Raw genomic sequence first — 26798 nt, 5'->3', positions numbered from 1 at the left:
TAAGAATAAAATATCTCTGAAAGAATATTCAAAACATTAGAAACAATAATTATCTCCATAAAAGGCACTGAAGGTTTGGGGGACAGTGTGAAATTCACTTTTCCCCATGGACCGTTTGTTTAAATTGTTTAACCATCCACTTGTAGTTCTATTTCTAAATAAAGAAAATGGGAATTTTAGAAGTATGTTTACGATGAAACAAGAAAGACGACACAGGTACACATGAAACAGTAAGGGAACAGAAGAGTGCCACGTTCAGAAGTCTCAACTTTGTGGCTGCAGAATCGCAAGGTGGTGCTGTAAAGGGAGGTTTCCGTCTTGCTGTAGGGCGTTGTCAATCTCAGGCAATGTGGCTGGAAGGCAGGCAGAAGGAAGCCTCTGGAAAGAACTAGGAAACGCTGCTCCACCTGTGCATGGGGGGTCGAGGTGTCTGCGCAGAGATGGCCATGGGCAGGGAGGTTGCTGAGATCTGAGTCTGTTTAGCACCCCACACTGTTCTCTTCCTGCCCCTGATTTCCATTGTCTTTTCCAGAAATTTCAGCATCCTACTGAGCACAAAGAGAAATAAAAGGGGAACTTTGACTGAGTGGTTTTTCACACACAAGGACCTGGAGAGGCTGGACACCGGCATAGCTTTTTTATGGGCAGCTGTACTTTCAATTCCTGGCAGAATGACTCATATTTCTCATCAGTAATGGAGCAGTCTATTTTTTTATTTGTTTACAATCTTCAAGATAAACCAAGCCCATTTCTCACAGGCCTGAAACTGTTGATAAAGTTGGCTTGTCCTTGATGTTTCAAGATGGTAACTCAAGTGGAGAGGCCATGGCTCCTATCTCCAAGACTACTTAGTTTCTCTGGGCCTTGATTTTCTGATCTGTAAAATGGGAACTAAAACACCTCTCCATCACTCTCAGCAACATTTTTAGCAGCAGCAGGTGGCTAAACCCAAGGGCTGGAGTTGTTAATTTGGCAGCAGCAAGAAGCCCCAGGCCAAAACTGGCTCACTGTGCCCTTGCAGTGTGGCCAGACTGAGCCTTATCCAATAGAGTGCTGAGCTTCTAATTGTGCATTCAGAGTGGAGGAATGCCAGCAGCAATTTGGGCGTTGTGGGTGTCATGGTGAAGATGACTGATTCTGTAGAGGAACCCCTTGACTTAACACTTATTTGTTAGAAACCGGTTTGGGGGCCGGGCGCGGTGGCTCACGCCTGTAATCCCAGCACTTTGGGAGACCGAGACGGGCGGATCACAAGGTCAGGAGATCAACACCATCCTGGCTAACACAGTGAAACCCTGTCTCTACTAAAAATACAAAAAAAAAACAGCCGGGCATGGTGGCAGGCACCTGTAGTCCCAGCTACTCGGGAGGCTGAGGCAGGAGAATGGCATGAACCCAGGAGGTGGAGCTTGCAGTGAGCCGAGATCGTGCCACTGCACTCCAGTCTGGGCAACAGAGCGAGACTCCGTCTCAAAACTAAATAAATAAAAAATCAAATTACATTAAAAAAAGAAACTGGGATCTTCAGAAGTGTCATAAGGGAGTTTCCCATCTGCAGCTTGCTTCCTGGTCTGGAGATTATATCCAGATCATTATTTTGCAACAGGGATGGCTCAGGGCAATAAAAAGTGAGTCAATACCCCTTATCCTTGCTTTGGCAACACTGATCATATTAATTACAGCCACAGAAATCACCACCAAAAACAGACAGGTACTAGATTGGAAAAACATACTCTGTCCAAGAGGGCAAAGCTTCCCTGCAAACCTGGCCAAGTATTCAACAAGCCAAAAAATCACTCAATCTGGTGGCTAAATTCCATTAATCAGCACTGAGACGCAAAAAGGATTAAAGAGAAAAGAGAATATCCCCACATCTAGCACTCAGTTGAAGATATAAAACATGACTGATGCATTTGAAGCCCCTGTAATTCCTCCCCATTGGCATGTACCCCCCTGTCCCCCCAAGACCCAATCCCATCCCAGGCAACTACTACTCTAAACTTCTCATCACCCCCATGCATCTGTATATTTGTACAATATACATATTAATTTATAAGCAACATAAAAGACTCGTGTATTTTAACATTATATAAATCATATCATATTATATATATTATTTGCTCAGCATTATGTTACTGATACATATATTTAAACTGTATGAAATTGCCAATATTTGGTTGTTTCTGATCTAGAAGAATGGCAATTTCATATGGTTCAGCCTAATAATTCTAATTGATTTTATTTCACTACTTGATAGTATTCCTTTATATGACTATACCACAATTTATCTATCCTCCTCTTGATGAATATATAGATTGTTTGTGTTGCTTCTTTTTTTTTTTTTGTACTTTTACAAACAATGCTGCTCAGAAAACTAACACTTCCTCCTTATCTCCTGGTACCTGTGCAAGATTTCTTTTGGGGCCAGGCGTGGTGGCTCACGCCTATAATTTCAATACTTTGGGAGGCTGAGGCAGGAAGATTGCTTGAGGCCAGGAGTTCAAGACCTTCCTGCACAACATAACAAGACCCTGTCTCTACAAAACAATGTTTTTAAGTTTATTTTGGGACATAGATCCAAAAATGGAATTGCTAGATTTTACTGTGTGCAAATTTCCAACATTTATAAATATTGCAAATTGCTCTCTAAAATGATTATGTCAATTTACATTTCCTAGATCGATGTAATAGAGTTCCCTTTGCTCTGTATCTTCCCCCATACTTGGTACTGACAGAGTTTTAAATGTTGATAATATGATGGACATAAAATGCTATCTCACTGTGGCTGTATTTTTCAAATTCTCTGATGACCAAAGAGAATGGTTATGTTTTCATATGTTTATTGCTCATTGGTATTTCCTTTTAATTACTGGTTCATATTTTTTGCTCATCTTTGAACTAGTTTATATTTTTGCCCATCTAGGTTGGATTGTTTAATATTTTATGGATTTATAGAAGATTATATATATAGTGTATGTACGTATATCTCCTTTATCAGTTATACAACGTGGCAGATATCATTTCCCAGTTTGTAGCTCATCCCTCAGGTTTTGTTTTTGTTTTTGTTTTGAGACAGAGTCTCACTCTATCACCCAGGCTGGAGTGCAGTGGCATGATCTTGGCTCACTGCAACCTCCACCTCCCAGAGTCAAGCAATTCTCATGCCCCAGCCTCCCATGTAGCTAGGATCACAGGTGTGTGCCACCATGCCCAGCTAATTTTTTTTAGTACAGACAGGTTTCACCAAGTTGGCCAGGCTGGTCTTGAACTCCTGACCTCAGGTGATCTGCCTGCCTCGGCCTCCCAAAGTTCTGGGAGTACAGGCGCGAGCCACCACACCCCGGCCTCATCCTTCAATTTTTAAATGTTGTTTTTGATGTTTTAAAATAGTCAAGAGGCAAGTGTTTCTTCTTAAATTCACAAATGACAGCTCCATAGTGGGTTATCAAGGGAAAAGGTGGGGCTTCTCAGGAAATATCTCTAACCTTTTAGGTTGAGATCATAGAGAATTCGATGATTAGTACAACAGACCAAGAGTGCAAAAGGGTGATATAACCAGGGAAATGTCACAGCATTGCCGAAACCCCTGAAAGCCCATTGGAGGTTTGTGGTCATTGGTTTGAAACGAGACCTGTCTGCAACATGGAAGGTTTTTACCCCAGCCACATCCTGGAATTCCAGTACAAATTTGGAGGACAAGGATTTATAGGATTAACCAGAGTTGGGATTCTACCACCTCAGTGGAACTGACGGAAAGGCAAGGGTGTTGGTGGGTACAGGAGACTTTAACAAAGACACATGGACTCTAAGCTGAGTGAAGAGGGAGTGAGGGGCGGTGCTGACATCGGGAAGACAATAGATAGGGTCAGTCAACCTAACTGGAAGCCCTGGTGGCACTGAAGATCCTTGAAGGGAAGGTCCTAGAAGAAGCAAGATGGAATGATGGGAGGTTGTTGTCAGAGAGGGACATGCTTGGAATTGAAACGTGAGTGAAAGTACAGATGGTAGTAATGACAAAGTTTACTGGATGCATGATTGGGGGGACATGGAGGATACACTCATTGAAAAAGGGTGGGGGAAAATCTGTGACAAACACAGAGTGAATAATGGGAAAATACATAGCAAAATAGAATTATAAATAAATATACTTTTTGTGTGTGTGTTTTTGTATTTCCCAAATATTCCATAATGAACATACATTACTATGTAATCAGAAAAAAGTTATCAAATAAAATTCCCTTATTTATTAGTAAGTCCATTTCTACTATTTACCAGTACTCAGCTCAAAATCTCACAAAGTTATTTCCATTCTAGAATTTCACCAGTATTTCCCAGGCATTTTACAGAATCACTTAAAATGAGACCTAATGAGACATGTAAGTTTCACAGCATATGTTCTTTCTTCCAAGAAATACCTATCTGAAATATGTATGCAGAAGTGGGGAGGACTGGGTATACAGTGGACAGAATTGGGGGCAAAACTCTTCTTGAACACCTTTAATTTTCTCATCTTCAAACCATACAAATATCTTTATAAAAATATTACCTACTCAAAATTACTTAAAAAGTAAAAATTAGTACAATTTAAAATTTTTAATTTAAAAATCTTTTCATAAAAATTCAGATTTGCAAAAGTTATGTTAGGAAATAAACAGTTGTTTGCATTGCCAAATAAGTAAATCTTTAAACACAGAATTTCCTCTAGTGCTTTTTAAAAGGGATTTCATTTTTTTTTTAATGTATTAAGAGTTCCATTTTTTTTTGGCCAGGCACGGTGGCTCACGCTTGTAATCCCAGCACTTTGGAAGGCCAAGGCGGGCGGATCACGAGGTCAGGAGATTGAGACCATCCTGCCTAACATGGTGAAACCCTGTCTCTACTAAAAATATAAAAAATTAGCCGGGCATGGTAGCGGGCGCCCATAGTCCCAGCTACTCGGGAGGCTGAGGCAGGAGAATGGCGTGAACCTGGGAGGCAGAGCTTGCAGTGAGCCAAGATCGAGCCACTGCACTCCAGCCTGGGCAACAGAGCGAGACTCCGTCTCAAAAAAAAAAAAAAAAAAGAGTTCCATTTTTAAAAAACACCTGCCTGTAGCCCCAGCTGCCACTCAGGAGGTTCAGGTGGGAGGATCAGTTGAGCACAGGAGGCAGAGGCTGCAGTTAGCCAAGATGATATCACTGTACTCCAGCCTGGGTGACACAGTGAGACTCTGTCTCAAACAAAACAAAACTAAACTAAATTTTAAAATTTGGTTCCTATTCAAAATTCAAAGATACAAATGTGTTGTTACATTCTTATCACATCCTTAAGAGCAAACTGCAGACTTCCAACAAAACTGAAACCCTAACAGAAAAAAGTTAAAAGATTTGTCATATACAACGCAAATCTCACCAGAGGACAGTTACAGTTGTTTGGTATGGCTCCAGAGTTTAGAATGAAAATGAGTGGTTTTAAATAGTTTCTAAGAAGGCAGAAACAGAGAACAGAGAAGAGAACACTTAAAGCTGTCCAAAAGTGAAACCAGGTGGCTTGGAGGGACAGGGCAGCAAATCCAGAGATACAAAGAATTGCAAATCCTCCAGAAATGGCTTCGAGGCTTCAGTAAGTCACTTAGCACTCTGAGGGCTGGACTGCAGGGTCATTGGGGTCCTTTCAAGCTCCCAAATCCATCCCCCACTTGTGGTGAGTTCTCTCTGCTAGAAGGGTTCAGCAGAGGTGAGGGACGGTGGAGGAGGAGTCTGTTACGGAATGAGAGGTTGGAGTGAAGCAAGCTTCAAACAGATTAACCACTGGCACCTGAAGACCTCTAGCTACAGACGCCCATCCACACTACATTAAAAAGTCCAAGGTAAAGTTCATCCCTTTCTGTAGGCAGGCCCCAGAACATGAGCTGTCATTGTGTGGCAGTACTCAAATATGAAGCAGTCGCCCCAAAGAGCCAGGACACACCTCAGTGAAGTTTTAAAGATTATCACCAAAAAGAATTAAAGCACTTAAAAATGAAGGTGGAGAGCTCAGAGTCTCTGAGAACAAATTTACAAACACCTAAGGGCCCAAGAATTCCAGGTTGAGAACAAATTGACCAGATCACTCAGAAAGCATCAGATCTGGAAGGTTCTGTGAATCATGTATGGCACAAAAATTACCTGTATGAGGTAAACTTCTAGTTTAGTTTACCTCCATGGAGATTTGATCATTATTGATTAAGGGTTGCTATTTGGCAACCTTAACCATTGTGTTATACCAGTCACTGGGTCGGTACCACAGCGTACCAGATGCTTCTATGTTTAACACCACCTGGGCATAGGTGGAATAGAATGCATTGCTAAGGGTAAGCCCCATGATATCCAACCTGCCCACCACCACTGTGAATCCCTGAAGCAAAGGCCAGTAGGTGCTATGGCTCTAATAAAAATAAACACCAGTAGTTAAATAACTGTCACATTTGTAATAACAATTTATCAAATGTCTTCATGTCCTTAATTTTGTTTGGCAGTATCCAAACTTTTATGAAAGAAAGAAAGAATGAGGCCAGACACAATGGTTCACTCCGTTGGGAGGCCAAAGCGGGCAGATCACTTGAGGTCAGGAGTTCGAGACCAGCCTGGCCAACATGGCAAAACCCTGTTTCTACTAGAAATATGAAAATTAGCCAGGCATGGTGGTGCACACCTGTAATCCCAGCCACTCAGGAGGCGGAGGCAGGAGAATCGCTTGAACCCAGGAGACGAAGGTTGCAGTGAGCCAAGATCACACCACTACACTCTAGCCTGGGTGAGAGAGCGAGACTTTGTCAAAAAAAAAAAAAAAAAGAATGAATAAAAGAGAGGAAGGGGAAAGAGAAACATTTAATTACAGCTCTTGTAGGTGAGTACAACTAGGCAAAATATACACGAACCTCACTCAATCTACCTATTCCCCTCATAAACATCTTGGCATACAATGACTATCACCACTGTCAAATAGCTGTGATCAAATCACCTGTTATTCCTGAACTCAAAATTCACGCAGACATGCACACACAAATACAGACAAGCATAATGTTTCACGAAATCTTGGAAGGCACACTCTACCAACTGTGTACCCCTCCTACGGAGGAGGAATGAGCCAAGGATGACTATGTTCTGGTGTCTGGGTAGATCCACGACTCACAGCTGTAAATGTCCAGGGACCTCCGAAGTGCTTGCTGAAGGCCCCTAAAAACAAGTTTCCTGATTCTAGAATTTAACCTTGCACAAGCACTAAGTTCTAGCAAAACAGAAATATGAAATACACCAGAGGCCCAAAACTTAAACATCAAACCCCAAATGCTCCTGATGAAGGAGGTTTCACTCGCGTCCGTGTGAAGAGACCACCAAACAGGCTTTGTGTGAGCAATAAAGCTTTTTAATCACCTGGATGCAGGTGGGCTGAGTCCGAAAAGAAAGTCAGTGAAGGGAGATAGGGGTGGGGCCGTTTTATAGGATTTGGGTAGGTAGTGGAAAATTACAGTCAAAGGGGGTTGTTCTCTGGCTGGCAGGGATGGGGGTCACAAGGTGCTCAGTGGGGGAGCTTTTGAGCCAGGATGAGCCAGGATAAGGAATTTCACAAGGTAATGTCATCAGTTAAGGCAGGAACAGGCCATTTTCACTTCTTTTGTGATTCTTCAGTTACTTCAGGCCATCTGGATATATATGTGCAGGTCACAAGGGATATGATGGCTTAGCTTGGGCTCAGAGGCCTGACAGGAGGTTTTATCAACAGCATTTTGTCCAACTGAACTCAGAGCCAAGAGCTGGCCTTCTGCTGCGGTAGACATCATGAACCAGTGAGGGAAGAATTAGATCTTACTCAGAGTATGTCAGGGGTAATGCTAGTGCTGAGTTGCCGCTAATAAAGTCAGCTGGAATTACGCACAAAGGAACCTAAGTCCTGCTATTTCTGTTGCAGTTACAACCAGAAGACCCTACCACCTAAAGGCATTTATGTGTACCTCAGCACAGTTAGATTCAAATAGATGCACACATAGGACACATTCTTTTTCGTCTTCCCAACAGCTAATGTTTTCTCTACTTTACAGACAAGGCTGAAAAAAGCTAGCTTGATTTAGTTAGTGTCTCTGAGCAAAGGAATCAGGACGAAATGGAAATGCAGGGCTTTGATCTCCAGATCCTTTGCTCTTTCCTCAGTATCTCACCATCCTCCACTTGCCTTCACCTGTCAGTTCTGCCAACTGGACAAGGACTGTGACCACTAGCTTTTGGCCCTGACTGTTATGAACACGGTTTTGGGAGATCATCCTGACACATGTGTAAGAATTAAAGAAAGAGGAAAGAAACATGAAAGGTGGCTTGACAGCCAAGGACAGGTTTATTTTAGAGAAAACAAATTTGAAAGGGGCTTCTGGCCGAGTTAGGTCAGAGCCCACTCACTTACAGACTAAGAGTTTTTAAGGATTTAGGGTGGGAGAGTTTATCAGAGGCTTGGATTGCTTCTATGTCTCTTTGCTGTGCTTATCTGGGAGGGAGAGTTGTGTGTCTGTTCCCATACAATATTTCTGCAGCTGTAGGTATACCCTGACCCACTCCAGTCTGCTTTTAGCTTCCCCACTTAGTGCACCTGAAGGGAAAGGAATGTGCTTATTAAGGCTCATTGTTTTACTGGAACCCATTGTATGAAGGCAAAGTTTGGCAGTTACCCAAGAGACCTCCCCCACACCCCCACCTCCCTCTATGCCAGAACTGTCTTATCTGTATTTTACTCTCTTCTCTTTCTGGCTGCTCGCTGTTAGAAAAGAAGTGATTTCCTTGAAATGCATGAGGCTAGAAAGGGAACTGGAACTTAAAGTGGCGGTGTTTGTCCAAGATGACGGTGTTCCTGCCCTGTCAATATAGATTAGACATTCCCTCTGTCAAGCTACATTCAAATCCACGTGACAATCAGAGACATCAGAACAGTGTTCTTGTGAATATTCTTATAACAAATTTACTGTACATGAATTTGACTTTCACATAAATAATTATAAATGCAGGCACCACTGAGAGTTGTTGTTCTTCATTCCTTGACATTTTTTTATGAGCATTCACATATCAAATGAAACACTCCTAATGCCCTTCCACGCCCCAAGGCATTCCAGTTCACCTGGCTGAAGTCAAATCCAGTAAATGAGGACTGTGAGCAGGTTGTTTACATCCCCAGGCCTCAGCTGCCTCATCTATAAATGAAGGCGTTAACCACAGGACTTTGGATCTCCCTATGAGGGCTCACCTTTAAGGATTCAAAATACAGTTCCAGGAATTAACAGAGAAAAAGTTCCTCTAGAAATTGAAAAAAAAAAAAAAAAAAAAAAAAGCTCAAGTAAGTAAAAATACTCAAAATCTTAATGAAGAAAGCATCAAGGCGTCCTTACAGAGCCACTCCCTTCAGGCGAGCCAGACATCCCCTCTGCCAAGAAGAGCCCAGTGATCCTGAGAACAGCTTCAGTCTCTGACACAGCCTCTCTCCTCATCCCTTGGGCCAGAGGAGCAAAGTGTAGTAGCAGTAACAAGGTGGGGACTGTCCACTGCAGTCTACTGCATCTGCCAGCCCTGAGGACATCCGGCCAAGAGAAAGGTGCTGGCCTGTAGATTGAGTCCTGATTCAAGCTTTGCCTGAAGCCAGTGCTATCCACTCCTGGGTTTCAATGTGAAAGAGGCAATAAATTCCCTTCTTTGCTTCAGTCAATTTGAATTGGGTGTTCTGTCAATGGCACCTGAAATGTTCCAACCCCAATATTGAATTTTTTTTTTTTTAAACAAGGTCTCGCCCTGTTGCCCAAGCTGGAGTGCAGTTGTGTGATCTTGGCTCACCACAGCCTCTGCCTCCTGGATTCAAGAGATTCTCCTGTCTCAGCCTCCCAAGTAGCTGGGATTACAGGTGCTTGTCGCCACACCTGGCTAATTTTTGTGTTTTTAGTAATGACGAGGTTTTGCCGTATTGGCCAGGCTGGTCTCGAACTCCTGACCTCAAGTGATCTGCCTGCCTTGGCTTCCCAAAGTACTGGGATTACAGGCATGAGTCACCGCACCCAGTCCAAAATGGAATATGACATCAGGTTGTAAAGTTTCTGCTTGCAGAGCAGCTGAGTGTAAATGAGCCATCATCTTCCTACAGGGAAACCTGTCTCTAACCAAATAAAAACTTCCTATGTGAGCACCTTCCTTACACAAAAGCAGGAAATGGGCCTGGCATAGACCAAATTTTCACCTCACTAGATGTGCAGAAGAGAAGTCTTAGGAAGGGGGAGATCAGAGAGAGGGTGGGTGGACTGTGACCTCACTGTCCAATGTTCAAGGGCATGCAGAGGGGACACAGAATTATAACTAAGGGGTAGTTGTCTAGAGAGGCAATCTAAGCTCAATCTAGGCTAAGAACGTGGTTTTTGAACACCAAGGAACCTTAAAATGCACCTGGTCCCCAGGCCAGGCACAGTATTTCATGCCTGTAGTCCCAGAACTTTGAGAAGCTGAGGTGGGAGGATCGCTTGAGCCCAGGAGTTTGAGACCAGCTTAGGCAACATAGTGAAACCCCATCTCCACAAAAAAAATAAAAAGTTAGCTGTGCATGGACACACACCTGTAGTCTCAGCTACTTGGGAGGCTGAGGTGGGAGGATCGCTTGAACCTGGGAGGTCAAGGCTGCAGTGAACAGTGATCCCACCACTGCACTCCAGCCCAGGTGACGGAGCGACTCTGTCTCAAAGAAAAAGTACCTGCGCAAACCAAAGCCAATTACTCTGTCTTCAGAGTAGACATCCAAAACCAAGGCTACAATCCAAGTCTTCAATAATGAAAGTTTTCTGGCCAGGTGTGGTGGCTCGTGCCTATAATCCCAGTATTTTGGGGACAGAGGTGGGAGGATCACTTGGGCCTAGGAGTTTGAAACCAGCCTGTGCAACAAAGTGAGATCCCTCCATCTCTACAAAAAATAAAGAATAAAAAAAATCCAGGCATGGTGGTACACACCTGTGGTCCCAGCTACTTGGGAAGCTGAGGTGGGAGGATAGCTTGAGCCTGGGAGGTCGAGACTACAGTGAGCCGTGATTGCCCCCCTGCACTCCAGTCTGGGTGACAGAATGAGACTATCTCCAAAAAAAAGAAAGTTTTCTAACATTTAGACTTGTCAAAAGAAAAAGAAAATCAGAATTGACTGTGTCAGAAAACATGGTGTTTCCTGTTTCTAGAATGACAGGTGGAGACCACCGATTCCTGTGCTGTGCAGGAGGCTGGAGGTTATAGCCAATGATTCGTTTGAGGTCTAAGAACCAACAAAAACTCTCTGTTATAATGAAAGTGCATCCAGGGGCACAGGGAATACTAGTTTTTTCCTTAGTGTGAAAGCAGGCTGGGGCATCTGTTTCTTTGTTCCCTGTTTGTCCACTCTTCGACTCACATCATCGTTGACAGCAGTGAGGATGGATAAGATGTCTTCATGTCTGCAACAAAGAAGAAAACAAAATTTTTTTTTACGGAGTCTCACTCTGTCGCCCAGGCTGGAGTGCAGTGGTGTGATCTCAGCTCACTGCAGCCTCCACCTCCTGGATTCAAGTGATTCTCATGCCTCAGCCTCCCGAGTAGCTGGGATTACAGGTGCCTGCCACCACAATCGGCTAATTAGTAAAGATGGGGTTTCACCATATTGCTTGCCCAGGCTGGTCTCGAACCCCTGACCTCAGGTGATCCACCCACCTCGGCCTCCCAAAGTGCTGGGATTACAGGCATGAGCCACTGTGCCTGGCCCAGAGAAGAAACTTTTTTCAGTCAGGAGGTAGAAACCACACACCAGGTCTTAGAAAAGACACCAGATAACATGTACCAGGTCTTAGATCAACAAATATGCAGCAGATGCCACAGATACCAACAATGCCCTCTCTATCTGTAGTCTTGGGAGAGATACAAAGATAAACATGACACAATTCCTGAAGTTAACCACTTAGAATGCAGATATGAAACATTTACCGAGGATGGCATATACACAATATTCATAACACAAGGCAGAATGTGGTCAACACCAAATGAAAGGTCAAGGTTCCACTGCAAGTTCAGAGGAGAATGCATTTCTGGTTGGGAGGGAGAGAGAAGGCTTCATGCAGATGGTAGCATTTGAGCCCGGGCTTGCAGGACATATAGCATTTAGCAGAACGTTCTCAGGGTGGGCAATACATATCACTGGAAGCAAGCACAGGTTCTGAAAACACATTCAATTTTAAATTGTGGCTCCATCATTCATTCATTGTGTGCTCTTAGGCTGGTTACTCACTGCTCCATGCCTCGGTTTTCCCAGCTCTAAAATAGGAACCATAACAGTCCCCATCTTAGGGGTTGCCGAGAGCATTAAAGGATGTATATTGGGTCAAGCACTTAGAACACTGGCTACACTGTTCTGCTGACCATCATTTTTAGTATTAGTATGACTACTCTCATCCCCTCATCCTTAACTATCACTATTTTTCAGGGAAGGGATGCAGGCCCTTACCTGCTCTCAATCCCTGCATCTTGCTTTGCACCTGCTCTCTATTCCCAAATCTTCCTGTGTCTGTTTCCTTCTTATCATTTAGTCTCACCTGAAATATTACCTCCACCAAGAAACTGCCATTATCCTGTTTTGATTTGTTCATGGCAGGGATCACTTCCTGAAATTGCCTCTTTTTGTTAGAGACAGGATCTCGCTCTGTTGCCCAGGCTAGAATGCGGTAATGCGATTGTAGTTCACTACAGCCTCAAACTTCTGGGCTTAAGCAATCCTCCCACTTCAGACTCCCTAATAGCTAGGACTACAGGTGCATGCCACCACACCTGGCTAATTTTTTCTTATTAATTTAAATATTATTTAAATTAATATTAAATAATAATTGAATAATAAAATTATTAAATAAATATTAAACAATTAAAATATCATTAACTTAAATATTAAACACTGAAAACTATAAAACATTGATGAAAGAAAGTGAAGAGGACACAAATAAATGGAAAGATATCTCGTGTTCATGGGTTAGAATTAATCTTGTTAAAATGACCATACTACCCAAGGTGACCTACAGATTTAATGCAGTCCCTATCAAAATACCAGTGACAAGCCAAGTGCAGTGGCAAATGCCTGTAGTCCTAGCTACTCAGGAGTCTGAGGTGGGAGGATTGCTTGAGCCCAGGAGTTCAAGTCTAGCCTGGACAACATAACAAGACTCCATCTCTAAAACAAAACAAAACAAAACAAAAACAAACAAAAAAATTACATTCTTCACATAAATAGGGAAAAAAACCCTAAAATGTATATGGAACCACAAAAGACCCCAAATAGTGAAAGCAATGCTGAGCAAAAAGAACAAAACTGGAGGCATCCCACCACCTGACTTCAAAATATACTACAAATCTAGAGTTACCAAAACAGCATGGTACTGGTATAAAAACAGACACATAGATCAATAGAACAGAATATAGAGCCCAGAAATAAATTCACACACCTACAGCCAACTGATTTTTGACAAAGGTGCCCAGAACACACAATAGGTAAAAGAGAATCTCTTCAAAAAACGGTGCTGGGAAAATTGGATATCCATACGCAGAAAAATGAGACTAACCACTTACCTCTCACCATAAACAAAAACCAACTCAAAATGTGTAAGACTTAAATGTAAAACCTGAAACTATGAAGCTGCTGCAAGAAAACAGGGCAAACATATCATGACATTGGGTTGGGCAAGGATTTTTAAAACAAGACTTCAAAAGCACAGACAACAAAAGCAAAAATAGACAAATGAGATTACATCAAATTAAAACCCTTTTGCACGGCAAAAAAAAAAAAAAAAAACCGAGTGAAGAGACAACCTACAAAATAGGAAAAAAATTTGCAAATTATACATCTCACAAGGAGTTAATATTTAGAATACATAAGGAACTTAACTCAACAGCAAAAAAACAAATAACCCCATTTAAAAATGGGCAAAAGACTTTAATAGACATTTCTCAAAAGAAGACATACAAATGGTCCACAGGTATAAGAAAAAAATAAGTAGTTTAAGGCAAAATAAATGATTTCATTAGATTATGATAGAACATACTTACCAAATGCCCTCTATTTACATAAGTATCATATTAGCATTTATCATATCACTTCTGGGGGTATTAATCTATCAGTCCCACCTAATATCATCCCTCCTATGCCTAGAAGGAATAATATTATCATTATTCATAGTAAATACCCTTATAGCTTTAAATATACACTTCACCCTAGCAAATGTAATACCCATTACTCTACCAGTATTTGCTGCCTGCAAAGCCAGGGTAGGCCTTGCTTTGCTACTTTCAATTTCCAACACATATGGCTTAGACTACATACATAACCTAAATTTACTTCAATGCTAAAAATAACTATTCCTACAATTATACTACTACCAATAACATGACTCTCTAAAAATTATATAATTTGAATCAATATGGCTACCCACAGCCTAATCACCAGCTTCATTGCCCTATTATTCTTTAACGAATTCAACGACAATCTGTTCAACTTCTCATTAACTTTCTCCTCTGATCTGCTAACATCACCCCTTCTAATCTTAACAGCCTGACTACTACCTCTTATAACTATAGCAAGCCAGTACCACCTCTCCAATGAATCACCCCTATGGAAAAAACTCTGTATTTCCATATTAATTTCCCTACAAATTTTTCTAATCATAACATTTACAGCCACAGAACTAATTATATTTTATATTCTCTTTGAAGCTACACTTATCCCTATCTTAATTATTATCACCTGATGGGGTAACCAACCAGAACGCCTCAATGCAGGTACATATCTCTTATTTTACACACTAGTGGGATCCCTCCCCCTACTTATTACACTTATTTATGCCCAAAATATCCTAGGCTCACTGAGCATGATAATAATAACATTTAATATCAAGAACTACCAATCTCCTGATCCAACAATCTCATGTGATTGGCATGTATAATGGCCTTCATAGTAAAAATACCCCTATACTGACTTCACCTATGACTTCCCAAAGCCCATGTATAAGTACCTAAGGCTGGCTCAATAGTACTTGCAGCAGTGCTCCTAAAATTGGGCGGCTACACAAAATGCGACTTACCCTCATCCTCAGCCCTCTGACAGAACATATAGCCTATCCTTTCCTGATATTATCCTTACGAGGCATATTATGACAAGCTCCATCTGCCTACGACAAACTGATCTAAAGTCACTTATTGCATATTCCTCCGTAAGCCACATGGTACTTGTTATTGTGGCTATCCTCATTCAAACCCCCTGAAGTTTTACCAGTGCAATTATCGTCATAATTCCCCGTGGACTTACTTCATCCCTACTATTCTGCCTAGCAAACTCAAACTACAAGTGAATCCACAGCTGAATCATATTACTCTCTCGAGGACGTCAAACATTACTTCCACTAGTAACCTTTTGATGACTTACAGCAAATCTCACCAACCTTGCCCTACCCCCCACTATTAATCTAGTAGAACTCCTTGTAACAACGGCTTCATTCTCCTGATCAAACACTACCATCATGCTTATAGGACTTAATATATTAATCATAGCCCTTTATTCCCTCTATATACTTGTCACAACATGACAAGGAACACTAACATACTATATTAACAGCATTAAACCTTCCTTTACATGAGAAAACATACTAATACTTATACACCTTTCACCAATTCTCTTACTATCTCTAAATCCTAAAATTATTATAGGACTTATACCTTGTAAATATAGTTTAATCAAAATGTTAGATTGTGGGTCTAATAATAGAAGTCCACAACTTCTTATTTACCGATAAAGTTTGCAAGAACTGCTAACTCGTGCCTCCATGCCTAACAACATAGTTTTCTCAACTTTTAGAGGATGAGAGTTATCCATTGGTCTTAGGAACCAAAAATATTGGTGCAACTCCAAATAAAAGTAATAATCATGTATTTTTCCATTACTATAATAACCTTAATCTCCTTAACCTTACCAATTATTATTACCTTTATCAACCCTCACAAAAAGAACTCATATCCATACTACGTAAAAATAGCTGTCGCATGCACTTTCACCATTAGCCTCATTCCCACAACATTTATGTGTACAGACCAAGAAACCATCATCTCAAACTGATATTGAATAACAATCCAAACCCTGAAACTCTCATTAAGCTTCAAACTAGACTAATTCTCCATAATGTTTATTCCAGTAGCACTATTTATCACTTGATCTATTACAGAATTCTCAATATGATATATGAAGGCAGATCTGAACATTAATCAGTTTTTCAAATACCTACTTATTTTCCTCACCACAATATTAATTCTAGTTACCGCCAACAACCTTTTCTAACTCTTTATCAGATGAGACGGTGTAGGAATTATATCTTTTCTACTAATTGGCTGATGACATGGCCAAGCAGATGCTAACACAGCAGCCCTCCAAGCAATTCTATACAATCGCATTGGTGACATTGGCTTTATTTTAGCTATAGCATGATTCCTCTCATCATCCAATACATGAGAGCCTCAACAAATACTTATCCTTAACCCTACCCCCAACCTTCTTCCATTAATTGGTTTTCTCTTAGCAGCAGCAGGAAAATCAGCCCAACTTGGCCTCCACCCCTGACTTCCTTCCGCCTTGGAAGGCCCAACCCCAGTCTCAGCCCTACTTCACTCTAGCACTATAGTTGTGGTGGGAGTTTTCCTTTTTTTTTTTTTTTTTTTTTCTTTTTTTCTTTTCTTTTCTTTTATTTTATTTTATTTTATTTTATTTTTTATTATACTTTAAGTTTTCGGGTACATGTGCACATTGTGCAGGTTAGTTACATATGTATACATGTGCCATGCTGGTGTGCTGCACCCACTAACTCGTCATCTAGCATTAGGTATATCTCCCAATGCTATCCCTCCCCCCTCCCCCCTCCCCACCACAGTCCCCAGAGTATGATATTCCCCTTCCTGTGTCCATGTGATCTCATTGTTCAATTCCCACCTATGAGTGAGAATATGCGGTGTTTGGTTTTTTGTTCTTGCGATAGTTTACTGAGAATGATGGTTTCCAATTTCATCCGTGTCCCTACAAAGGATATGAACTCATCATTTTTTATGGCTGCATAGTATTCCATGGTGTATATGTGCCACATTTTCTTAATCCAGTCTATCATTGTTGGACATTTGGGTTGGTTCCAAGTCTTTGCTATTGTGAATAATGCCGCAATAAACATACGTGTGCATGTGTCTTTATAGCAGCATGATTTATAGTCATTTGGGTATATACCCAGTAATGGGATGGCTGGGTCAAATGGTATTTCTAGTTCTAGATCCCTGAGGAATCGCCACACTGACTTCCACAATGGTTGAACTAGTTTACAGTCCCACCAACAGTGTAAAAGTGTTCCTATTTCTCCACATCCTCTCCAGCACCTGTTGTTTCCTGACTTTTTAATGATTGCCATTCTAACTGGGGTGAGATGATATCTCATAGTGGTTTTGATTTGCATTTCTCTGATGGCCAGTGATGATGAGCATTTTTTCATGTGTTTTTTGGCTGCATAAATGTCTTCTTTTGAGAAGTGCCTGTTCATGTCCTTCGCCCACTTTTTGATGGGGTTGTTTGTTTTTTTCTTGTAAATTTGTTTGAGTTCACTGTAGATTCTGGATATTAGCCCTTTGTCAGATGAGTAGGTTGCGAAAATTTTCTCCCATGTTGTAGGTTGCCTATTCACTCTGATGGTAGTTTCTTTTGCTGTGCAGAAGCTCTTTAGTTTAATTAGATCCCATTTGTCAATTTTGTCTTTTGTTGCCATTGCTTTTGGTGTTTTGGACATGAAGTCCTTGCCCACGCCTATGTCCTGAATGGTAATGCCTAGGTTTTCTTCTAGGGTTTTTATGGTTTTAGGTCTAACGTTTAAATCTTTAATCCATCTTGAATTGATTTTTGTATAAGGTGTAAGGAAGGGATCCAGTTTCAGCTTTCTACATATGGCTAGCCAGTTTTCCCAGCACCATTTATTAAATAGGGAATCCTTTCCCCATTGCTTGTTTTTCTCAGGTTTGTCAAAGATCAGATAGTTGTAGGTAAGCGGCGTTATTTCTGAGGGCTCTGTTCTGTTCCATTGATCTATATTTCTGTTTTGGTACCAGTACCATGCTGTTTTGGTTACTGTAGCCTTGTAGTATAGTTTGAAGTCAGGTAGTGTGATGCCTCCAGCTTTGTTCTTTTGGCTTAGGATTGACTTGGTTTTCCTACTTACCTGCTTCCACCCCTCAACATCACTAATCATCACGGAAATGCAAATCAAAACCACAGTGACAGCTGGGTGCCGTGGCTCACGCCTGTAATACCAGCACTTTGGGAGGCTGAGGTGGGTGGATCACTTGAGATCAGGAGTTCCAGACCAGCCTGGCCAACGTGGTAAAACCCTGTCTCTACTAAAAATACAAAAATTAGCCAGGCGTGGTGGCACATGCCTGTAATCCCAGCTACTCGGGAGACTGAGGCAGAAGAATTGCTTGAACCTAGGAGGCAGAGGCTGCAGTGAGCTGAGATTGCGCCACTGCACTCCAGCCTGACAGGGCAAGATGTTGTCTAAAAAAAAATAAAAATAAAAATAAAAAACCCACAGTGAGATGCTACTTCACTCAAGTTAGAATGGCTATTATCGAGGAAACAAAAGAAAACACATATTGGCAAAGATCTGGAGAAAAGGGAACACTTACACACTGTTGGTGGTATTGAAAATTAGTACAGCCATTATGGAAAATAGTATGCCAGTTCCTCATAAAATGAAAAATAAAAATACTCTATGATCCAGCAATCCCCATACTAAGTATATAGACAAAGAAAATGCAATCAATATGTCAGAGAGATATCTGCACTCCCAGTTTACTGCAGCATTATTTACAATAGCCAAGATATGGAATCAACCTAAGGGTCCAAAAATGGATATATGGATAAAGAAAATGTGATATTTATACGCGACAGAATACCATTCAGCCATAAAAAAAGAAAATCCTGACATGTCTGACAACATGAATGAGCCCAGAGTGAAATAAGCAAGACACAGAAAAAATCTGCATGTTCTCACTCATGTGGAATCTTTGTTTAAAAAGTTGATGTCATAGAAGCAGTGATTAGAACAGCAATTACAGAGATGAGAGAGGGAGGGAAGGGAAGATGAGAGGTTAGTCAATGGGTACAAAGTTACAATTAGATAGGAGAAATAACCTCTGGTGTTCTGTTGCACAGTGGGGTGACTATGGTTAACAGTAAGGCATTCTGAGCTGGGCACTGTGGTTTGAGCATATAATCCTAGCTGCTTACAAGGCTAAGGCAGGAAGATTGCTTGAGCCTAGGAGTTCAAGGCCAGCCTGGGCAACATGGTGAGATCCCATATTTAAATCAATCTATCAATCAGTAAGGTGTTGTATATTACAAAATAGCTACAAGAGAGGCTTTTAGAGATTCTCACCACAAAGAAATGATAAATGCATGAGGTGATGGATACACTAACTACCCTGATTTGATCATTATACAACACATATATGTATTGAAACATCAAATTATAACCCTGAAATATGTAGTTATGAAGTATCAATTAAAAATAACAGAAATTTCTGGAGTACCAAAAAAAAAACACACATTGCTTAATCATGCATGTATACTGTCTCCTTTTAATATTGTTGAATTTTTAAAATAATAATAATTTAAATATTCACCTATATTTTTATTATCTGTCCTTCCTTCACTGGACTTTTAGCTCCCTGGAGAGCAGATTTTGTCTCTCTTGTACACAGTTGCACCCCCTGTCCCCAGTTCGGTACCCAGTACAGTAAGCACATAGTACGCTCTCAATAAATATTGCCTTGTTCCTGAAGCCATAGACATTAGCCTCTGATGTCTGTGATGAGAATGGAGGGGCTGGTAAAGAAGAGAGAAAAGCAAAGTTGACTCAAGGTTCCAATCCTGAATTCCCAGAAGAGCACTATGGCCATTCCTTCAAATGGAAACTCAGGAGTAGGAGCTCCTGGAGAGAGCTGGGAAGATGAGCTCAGAAACATGCATGCTGAATGTGAGGTCCAAGGGCTAAACAGAGGTAGGATATCTAGCGGGATGTTAATGAGACAAGCTCAAGCAAGTCATTCATTGGCCCAGCAAATGTTTAACAAGCTCACAATATATCAGGTCAGGGGCTGAGGATATAAAGTTGAATGAAACAGGGTCTCTGCCCCCAGGAATTCAGAGATGAGTGGGCCAGAGATGGCAACTTTGGAGACGTTTTCATGGAGGAGCCCATGGCCTCTAGGTATGGCTAAAGCTGCCAAGAGGACAGCATGTGGCAGAGACAGAAGGGAAGCTGTCAGAGCAGTGGCAAATAGAAGTCCAAAGATAGCACATAGGTGCTCAGGACATAGGAGTGAGTGATAAATAAACGAACAAATAAAAGGCCCCCATGCTTTTGTTCATGCTATTCCCTCTGCCCAGCATATCTTTCACCTGATTCTTTACCTAACATCTATTTGTCATTTCTAGAAGCCTCCTCTGATCCTTCAAATCTGGGCAAGGTACTCATTCTGCATGTTCCCATAACACCTATACTTCACAATGTGCACTTACCAGCTGGGGATGCCCTTCCCCATCTATTTGTTTGTCTATCCCTCTAGCTTGTAAGCAACCTGAGGGCAAGGACTCTGTCTTTTTTTAACTCTGTATCTTCCTTTCCAGGTCCAGGCTGGTACTCAATACAAGGTTGCTGGATGGATGGATGGATGGACAGATGGATGGATGGATGGATGGATGGACAGATGGATGGATGGATAGATGAATGGGTGGATAGATGGATAAATAGATAAACAGGAGGGTAGGCAGATGGATGAACAGGTACATGGACAGAACAACTTAGAACTCTCACCCTTACCAAAGGTGTTGAATGAGAGTAAAATAAAAAATAAATAAAACTAATTAATTACAAATGGAAGAAAAAAAAGAGCTCTCACCTTGGGACCAATTTCTTCAGATGATTACACAGAGACTGAATATACCAGCTGCCTTCCTCCACATGCCGAAAGGATACATAGCCTGGGACAGTGGCCAGACCAAGTAGGAAGTCAGCCTCGGCAGGAATACTGTCCTGCAGGGAAGTGGGTGCCTTCTCAGGGTTCAGAGCATCTGCTTCGATGGATACGGAAGGCTGTATCTCTTCACCTTGGCAGGCCTGGATGAAAAAGAGTTTAGGTTTTTCAGCCAGTCTAGGGCACTGCAGGGCTGTGAAGTGAGACATGATCTCCCGAATGGGAATGAGGGCCTCATCTGAAGAGTAGACAGCTCCAAATCTCCCATGGGTCAGAATACAGAACACGAAGCAGTCCCCGTCGGCATGGGCTGGATTGCACTTCTGCCTCTGCAGGACCTCCTCCATTTCCACTTTCGTCACATTATTGTGTATATGCACTGTGAACCCAAGCCACTGGAACACATGACTCAGGATCTCTGTTTAAAAACAAAAAACAAAAAACAAAAAAAAAAGAGAGAGAGAGAAAGGGGAAATAATAAAATGATGCAAAACAAAATGAAGAACTGAAACAAGGCCGGGTGCAGTGGCTCACACCTATAATCTCAGCACTTTGGAAGGCCGAGGCAGGCGGATCACTTGAGGTCAGGAGTTTGAGAACAGTCTGGCCAGATGGCAAAACCCCATCTCTACTGAAAATACAAAAAATAGCCAGGTGTGGTGGCTCACGCCTGTAATCCCTGCTACTCGGGAGGCTGAGGCACGAGAATGGCTTGAGCCTGGGAGGCAGAAGTTGCAGTGAGCTGGGACTGCACCACTGCACTCCAGCCTGGGCAACAGAGCAAGACTCTGTCTCAAAGAAAAAAAAAACTGAAACAATGCTAATAGTTACAAAATTTGCACAGCAAATAGCCTAAAGCTCTGGATTATTTTTATTTTCATAACCATAAAATCTTACAATGAATCTCCTATCATGTAATACCCAGTGTTGTCACAACAGTCCTGAGAATCGGCAGTGGCCAGTGTTTCATCCTGTTTCACAGTTGAAGAAGCCAAGGTCTCTTGACTCTCCCATGATCACACACCTAGTTAGTGGTGGAGCTGGAGCTCACGCCCAGGTTGTCTCGTGCCAATCCAGCAGGCTCTCCCCCAGTACATGCTCTCCTCTATTCAGAATTGTGAATAGTCAAAGATTCTTGCCACTCTTTAGCAGACTGGTGACTCCCCAGGGATATATAAGAGGCTCAGAAACATGATATCATCCTTACACGTATATGGAAGATAAAAGTCACAGAAAGAAAATGTGAAAATAAAAAATAATTTTAAGATCCCCAATTTGCATTTGATAAACTATTCCAGACTTTCTTACCAGCATCTTTATGGGTTCCTTGTCTGTCCTTCAGGGAGGTAAAGCTGTGGTTGTTGACAATGACACAGAGGCCTCTGTGGTTCCGATTCATCCTGTACACAGTTGCCCTCTTGAAGAATAGATAGAGCCACTTAGTAGGAATCCTTATCTTAGGGCCTTAAATGTTTCTAACCAACCACTCCAATGGATCCACTGTGAGGAAGAGCAGGATGTATCTCCCCATGCCAGTTGTTTAAACCATGTTTTTGTTGTTGTTGTTATTTTGTTGTTGCTGTTGTTGTTGTTTTGAGATGGAGTCTCACTCTTGTTGCCCAGGCTGGAGTGAGTGACGCGATCTCGGCTCACTGCAACCTCTGCCTCCCGGATTCAAGGGATCCACCTGCCTCAGGTGCCCACCAACACCCCCAGATAATTTTTTTTTTTTTTGAGACAGCGTCTCGCTCTGTCACCCAGGCTGGAGTGCAATGGCGTGATCTCAGCTCACTGCAACCTCTGCCTCCTGGGTTCAAGCGAGTCTTCTGCCTCAGCCTCCCGAGTAGCTGGGACTACAGGCGCCCGCCACCACGCCCAGGTAATTTTTATACTTTTAATAGAGATGGGGTTTCACCATGTTGGCCAGGATGGTCTTGATCTCTTGACCTTGTGATCCGCCCACCTCGGCCTCCCAAAGTGCTGGGATTACAGGCATGAGCCACCGCGCCCAGCCGATAATTTTTGTATTTTTGGTTGAGGTAGAGTTTCACCATGTTGGCCAGGCTGGTCTTGAACTCCTGACCTCAAGTGATTCGCCCACCTCAGCCTCCCAAAGTGCTAGGATTACAGGCATGAGCCACCATGCCTGTCCAAAACCATGTTTTTATACTCTAGTCTAAACCCCTTGGGGTATTTATGCCCCATTATTTCTGAAGTCACATATTGAAAAACTGGGGATTCTGACTACTCTGCAACTCACTTTTACTGCACAATTGTGATCTGAATAAAATTTCAAAGATTCTTTTTTAAGTCCTAGAGCCCAGGACAAAGGATAAATCTCATTTGCACTAAAGATTAGACAGTTCCTTTCTTTCAGGATGCCACTCCCAGTATCAGAGGCAGAGAGTTCTCAAGATCCTGGCCCTAGTGTGGAATTAGCTAATTAATTCCAAGGTGAAATGCCAGATCCTGATTAAAATTCAGACTTCACCTGGTTTGGCTGGAGAAGCTCAATCATGACAGTTAAGAAAATGGAATATATATTTTAATATTGTCAAACCCAGGGTTTATGCAAAAGCACCTTCACTTTCATATTAGCAACATGAATGAAGAAAGTATACACAAGGATTTCATGAGACAACATAAATATCAAACATTTTTTTCAGATGGTTCATTTCTGGAGTGATCTAATGCCTTCAAAAAAGGGAAATCTCTTTTGTAATTTTATTTCTGTATATAAAAATAATATACAAGCTGGCATGGTGGTAGTTGGGTGGCTGAGGCAGGAGAATTCCTTGAGCCTGAGAGTTCAGGACAAGCCTGGGCAACATAGTGAGACAGCCATCTTTATATATATATGAATATATATATATGTGTGTGTGTGTGTGTATATATATATACACTTAATATATAAGTATATATATATAAAGTATACTTATAAATAAAGTATATATATACACATATATTCATATATATATAAAGATGGCTGATATATATTCATATGTATATAAAGATGGCTGTATATTCAATTTTTAAAATTCAATATATATATTCACAGTAGGAATTTAAAAATATGTGCAATTATTTTTTAAGGCTATTGTAAACAGCATGTGATTGCAAATTAGCTGAGCTGGCTTTAGCAGAGCCTCTGTGCAGCTAAAATCATCCTTGAAATCGTGGCACATCTTTATCCAAGCAGAAAACAAGTGGCTTCAATGGATAAGAAAAGAAACTACCCCTCTCCAGAAATAACCCAAAGGGTATGCATGACTCAAAGTGCAACAGCATTTCCTCCACAGTCAAAGGGATCAATCACTTCTGATTGATACAGAAAAAGGTGGGAGGAACAGAGATAATTACAGAGAGAGGGAGAAACAAGTCGGAAACAAACAGCTCGGAGCCCTTAAAATCATCGAAGGCCGGACCCTAGGGAGAGAGCCCCTAAAGAAACCATCCTTTTGATTAAATTTGGAAAAAAAAAATTTGTATTAAAAAAGGAAAAAAAGAAACCATCCAGACCTTTGTGCTGGTTTCAGAGTTTAGAGTGTTAGCAGATGCTCCTTGCATCCCCCTGGAGACCAGGCTTGGTGCACCATTTGTGGCTCTGTTACCTAGAAAGAGAGGTACTCAGACTCCAAATATCTTCCCCAAGCACTTAGATTTCTTCACTGATAATTTTCGCATCTAATTCTGGAGAATTATGCTTCTCTCAAGGCCCTCCTGAGACAAATTCAGCCACTATGCCCTTCCTGATGGGAGAGACTGATGTGTCTTCGCATTCTTTTTTCTTTGTCTGGGTTGGAAACTATGCTGCTGGCAGGGATTGGGTGGGGAATTAATTAAGATCCCATGGATCAGCTCAAGGGTTCCAGCTTAAGTATGGTTGGATTGAGTCAGCATTTTCGTCACTGGATATAAAGAGGCTAGGTGGACCTCTTCCCTAGAGAAGGAAAAAGAGGGAGGCTGGGCGTGGTGGCTCGTGCCTGTAATCCCAGCACTTTGGGAGGCCAAGACGGGCTGATCGCTTGAGCCCAGGAGTTCAAGACCAGCCTGGACAACTTAGTGAGACCCCCATCTCTAGAAAAAAAAAATACAAAAAATTAGCTGGGCATGGTGACACATGCCTGTAGTCCCAGCTTCCTGGGACGTTGAAGTGGGAGGATCACCTGAGTCCGAGAGGTCAAGGCTGCAGTGAGCTGTGATTACACCACTGCACTCCAGCCTAGGCAACAGAGTGAGGCCCTGTCTCAAAAAAAAAAAGAAAAGAAAAGAAAAGAAAAAAGAGGGGAAAAAGAAAGTTCCAGTTGGGCATCGACTGAGGATCACACTGCTTTGAAGTGTCCCTGCCAACTCCCTGATTCCTCTGGAAAAGACTCTATCACAGAGAGAAAGTCAGCAATGCATTATTTGTCACATGGCACTAACAGGAAGATGTAACATCAAACAGTTTTCTTTTTCCACTCACAGGAAGTTTGTAGTAGAACCCACCAAACTCTGTCCTTGTCTCTGGGGCATGAGTTAGTTATTAACTACTGCTAAGGGTCAGTCCTGAGGCTGAGCAAGTCCATATTCCCCAGACCAGAAAATACAGCAAAAGGGATCCACGCTTCAGTGGCTCAGAGCACCTATAAATTCCTCCTCACCATGGGAGAAGGTAATGCTCCACGGGAAGTCACGTCTAAATGTTGGAACCGCAGAATTGTAAAGCTGAAAGAAACTGCTTTATTCTTCAGAGGGGTGAAGCAGTCACCTGAGCTCACATAAATAGATACTGGGAGAGCCTGGCCTTAGGAGAGTAAGCTCTGGAATCAGACAGCTGGGTTCAAATCCCAGCTTCACTTCTTTTTAGCTGCGGTGCCTTTTAGCTGCAGTGCAAAGCACTAGATTTCATGGGTCTCGGTTTCCTCATCGTTAGTGAGAATAACAGTACTACCTACCTCCAGTGAATGGAGGAATAAATGATATAATCCCTGAAATCTCTCTGAACAGTGCCTAGTACGTGACAAGTGCTTAATAATGGTGACCTGGTCAATGTCACCAACATCATAGCACACAACCTCTGTGTTAGGCAAAAAGACAAATTGCTAGCAAAGCTGTGTGTCTTGGACTCTGAAGGATAATTTTCCAGAAAAAAAAAAAATGAGGAATGGTCTGTGACAAACTTTACATACCACAGAAAGACTTCGCCAAAGCCTGTTTGTTCATAAGCAGTTTAACCTGATGGCAGATTCTGGAATATTTTCCTAAGGTTATGGTTTCTGGGCAGGGATTCAGGGAACTAAACACACCATCCTCAAGTCCCTCCTCTTGCTTCTTCTCTCCCTCTGAAGCAACATCTGGAATCACTCCATAGAGGACACGCACCCAGACTGCACATTCTGCCGTCACTACTGGCCTGAAGGCTTCAGCCCTGCTGGGGGCTGTTTCTGCTGCACAGAGGGTGGCCTAATTCTGAAGGGTGGAGGGAGAACAGCCGCCTGCAGTCCCTAGAATCTGCTATACTAGGCATTCAGAGCAGAAACCACCCAGCCCTCTCCATACTGCCATAGAAAAGCCTAGTACAATCCATGCATTCAATGTCTTGCCTTGAATTGGAATAAAAATGAATTATTCATTATTTATAAAGCTTCTCTTCCAAGTCACCTTGAATTCCTCGGTATATATCAAATATGTCTATCCCTACCATACCGATCTAAGTTGTAAAAAGTATATTAGAAA

At 41.8% G+C, this 26798-nt stretch overlaps 1 protein-coding gene across 9 annotated transcripts in view; it reads right to left on the bottom strand.

Moving 5' to 3' along the window:
• CASP10 (caspase 10) overlaps positions 1-26798 on the bottom strand; it is a 47817-nt gene continuing 21019 nt past the window's right edge. For 2 of the 9 annotated variants that reach the window (XM_016949518.4, XM_063791559.1), the window contains exons 7-10: positions 24600-24691; positions 22389-22497; positions 21006-21498; positions 8939-11452 (exon numbers count right to left, since the gene is read on the bottom strand). In XM_016949518.4, the coding sequence (XP_016805007.2) occupies positions 11299-11452; positions 21006-21498; positions 22389-22497; positions 24600-24691 (848 nt within the window). In that variant the 3' untranslated portion in view covers positions 8939-11298. The other 7 variants (XR_010150207.1, XM_016949520.4, XM_063791558.1 and 4 more) reach the window with 6 other exon arrangements.

This window comes from Pan troglodytes, chromosome 13 (assembly GCF_028858775.2).
Source record: "Pan troglodytes isolate AG18354 chromosome 13, NHGRI_mPanTro3-v2.0_pri, whole genome shotgun sequence".
NCBI lineage: Eukaryota > Metazoa > Chordata > Mammalia > Primates > Hominidae > Pan > Pan troglodytes.
This window is presented reverse-complemented; position numbering and strand designations above follow the sequence as displayed.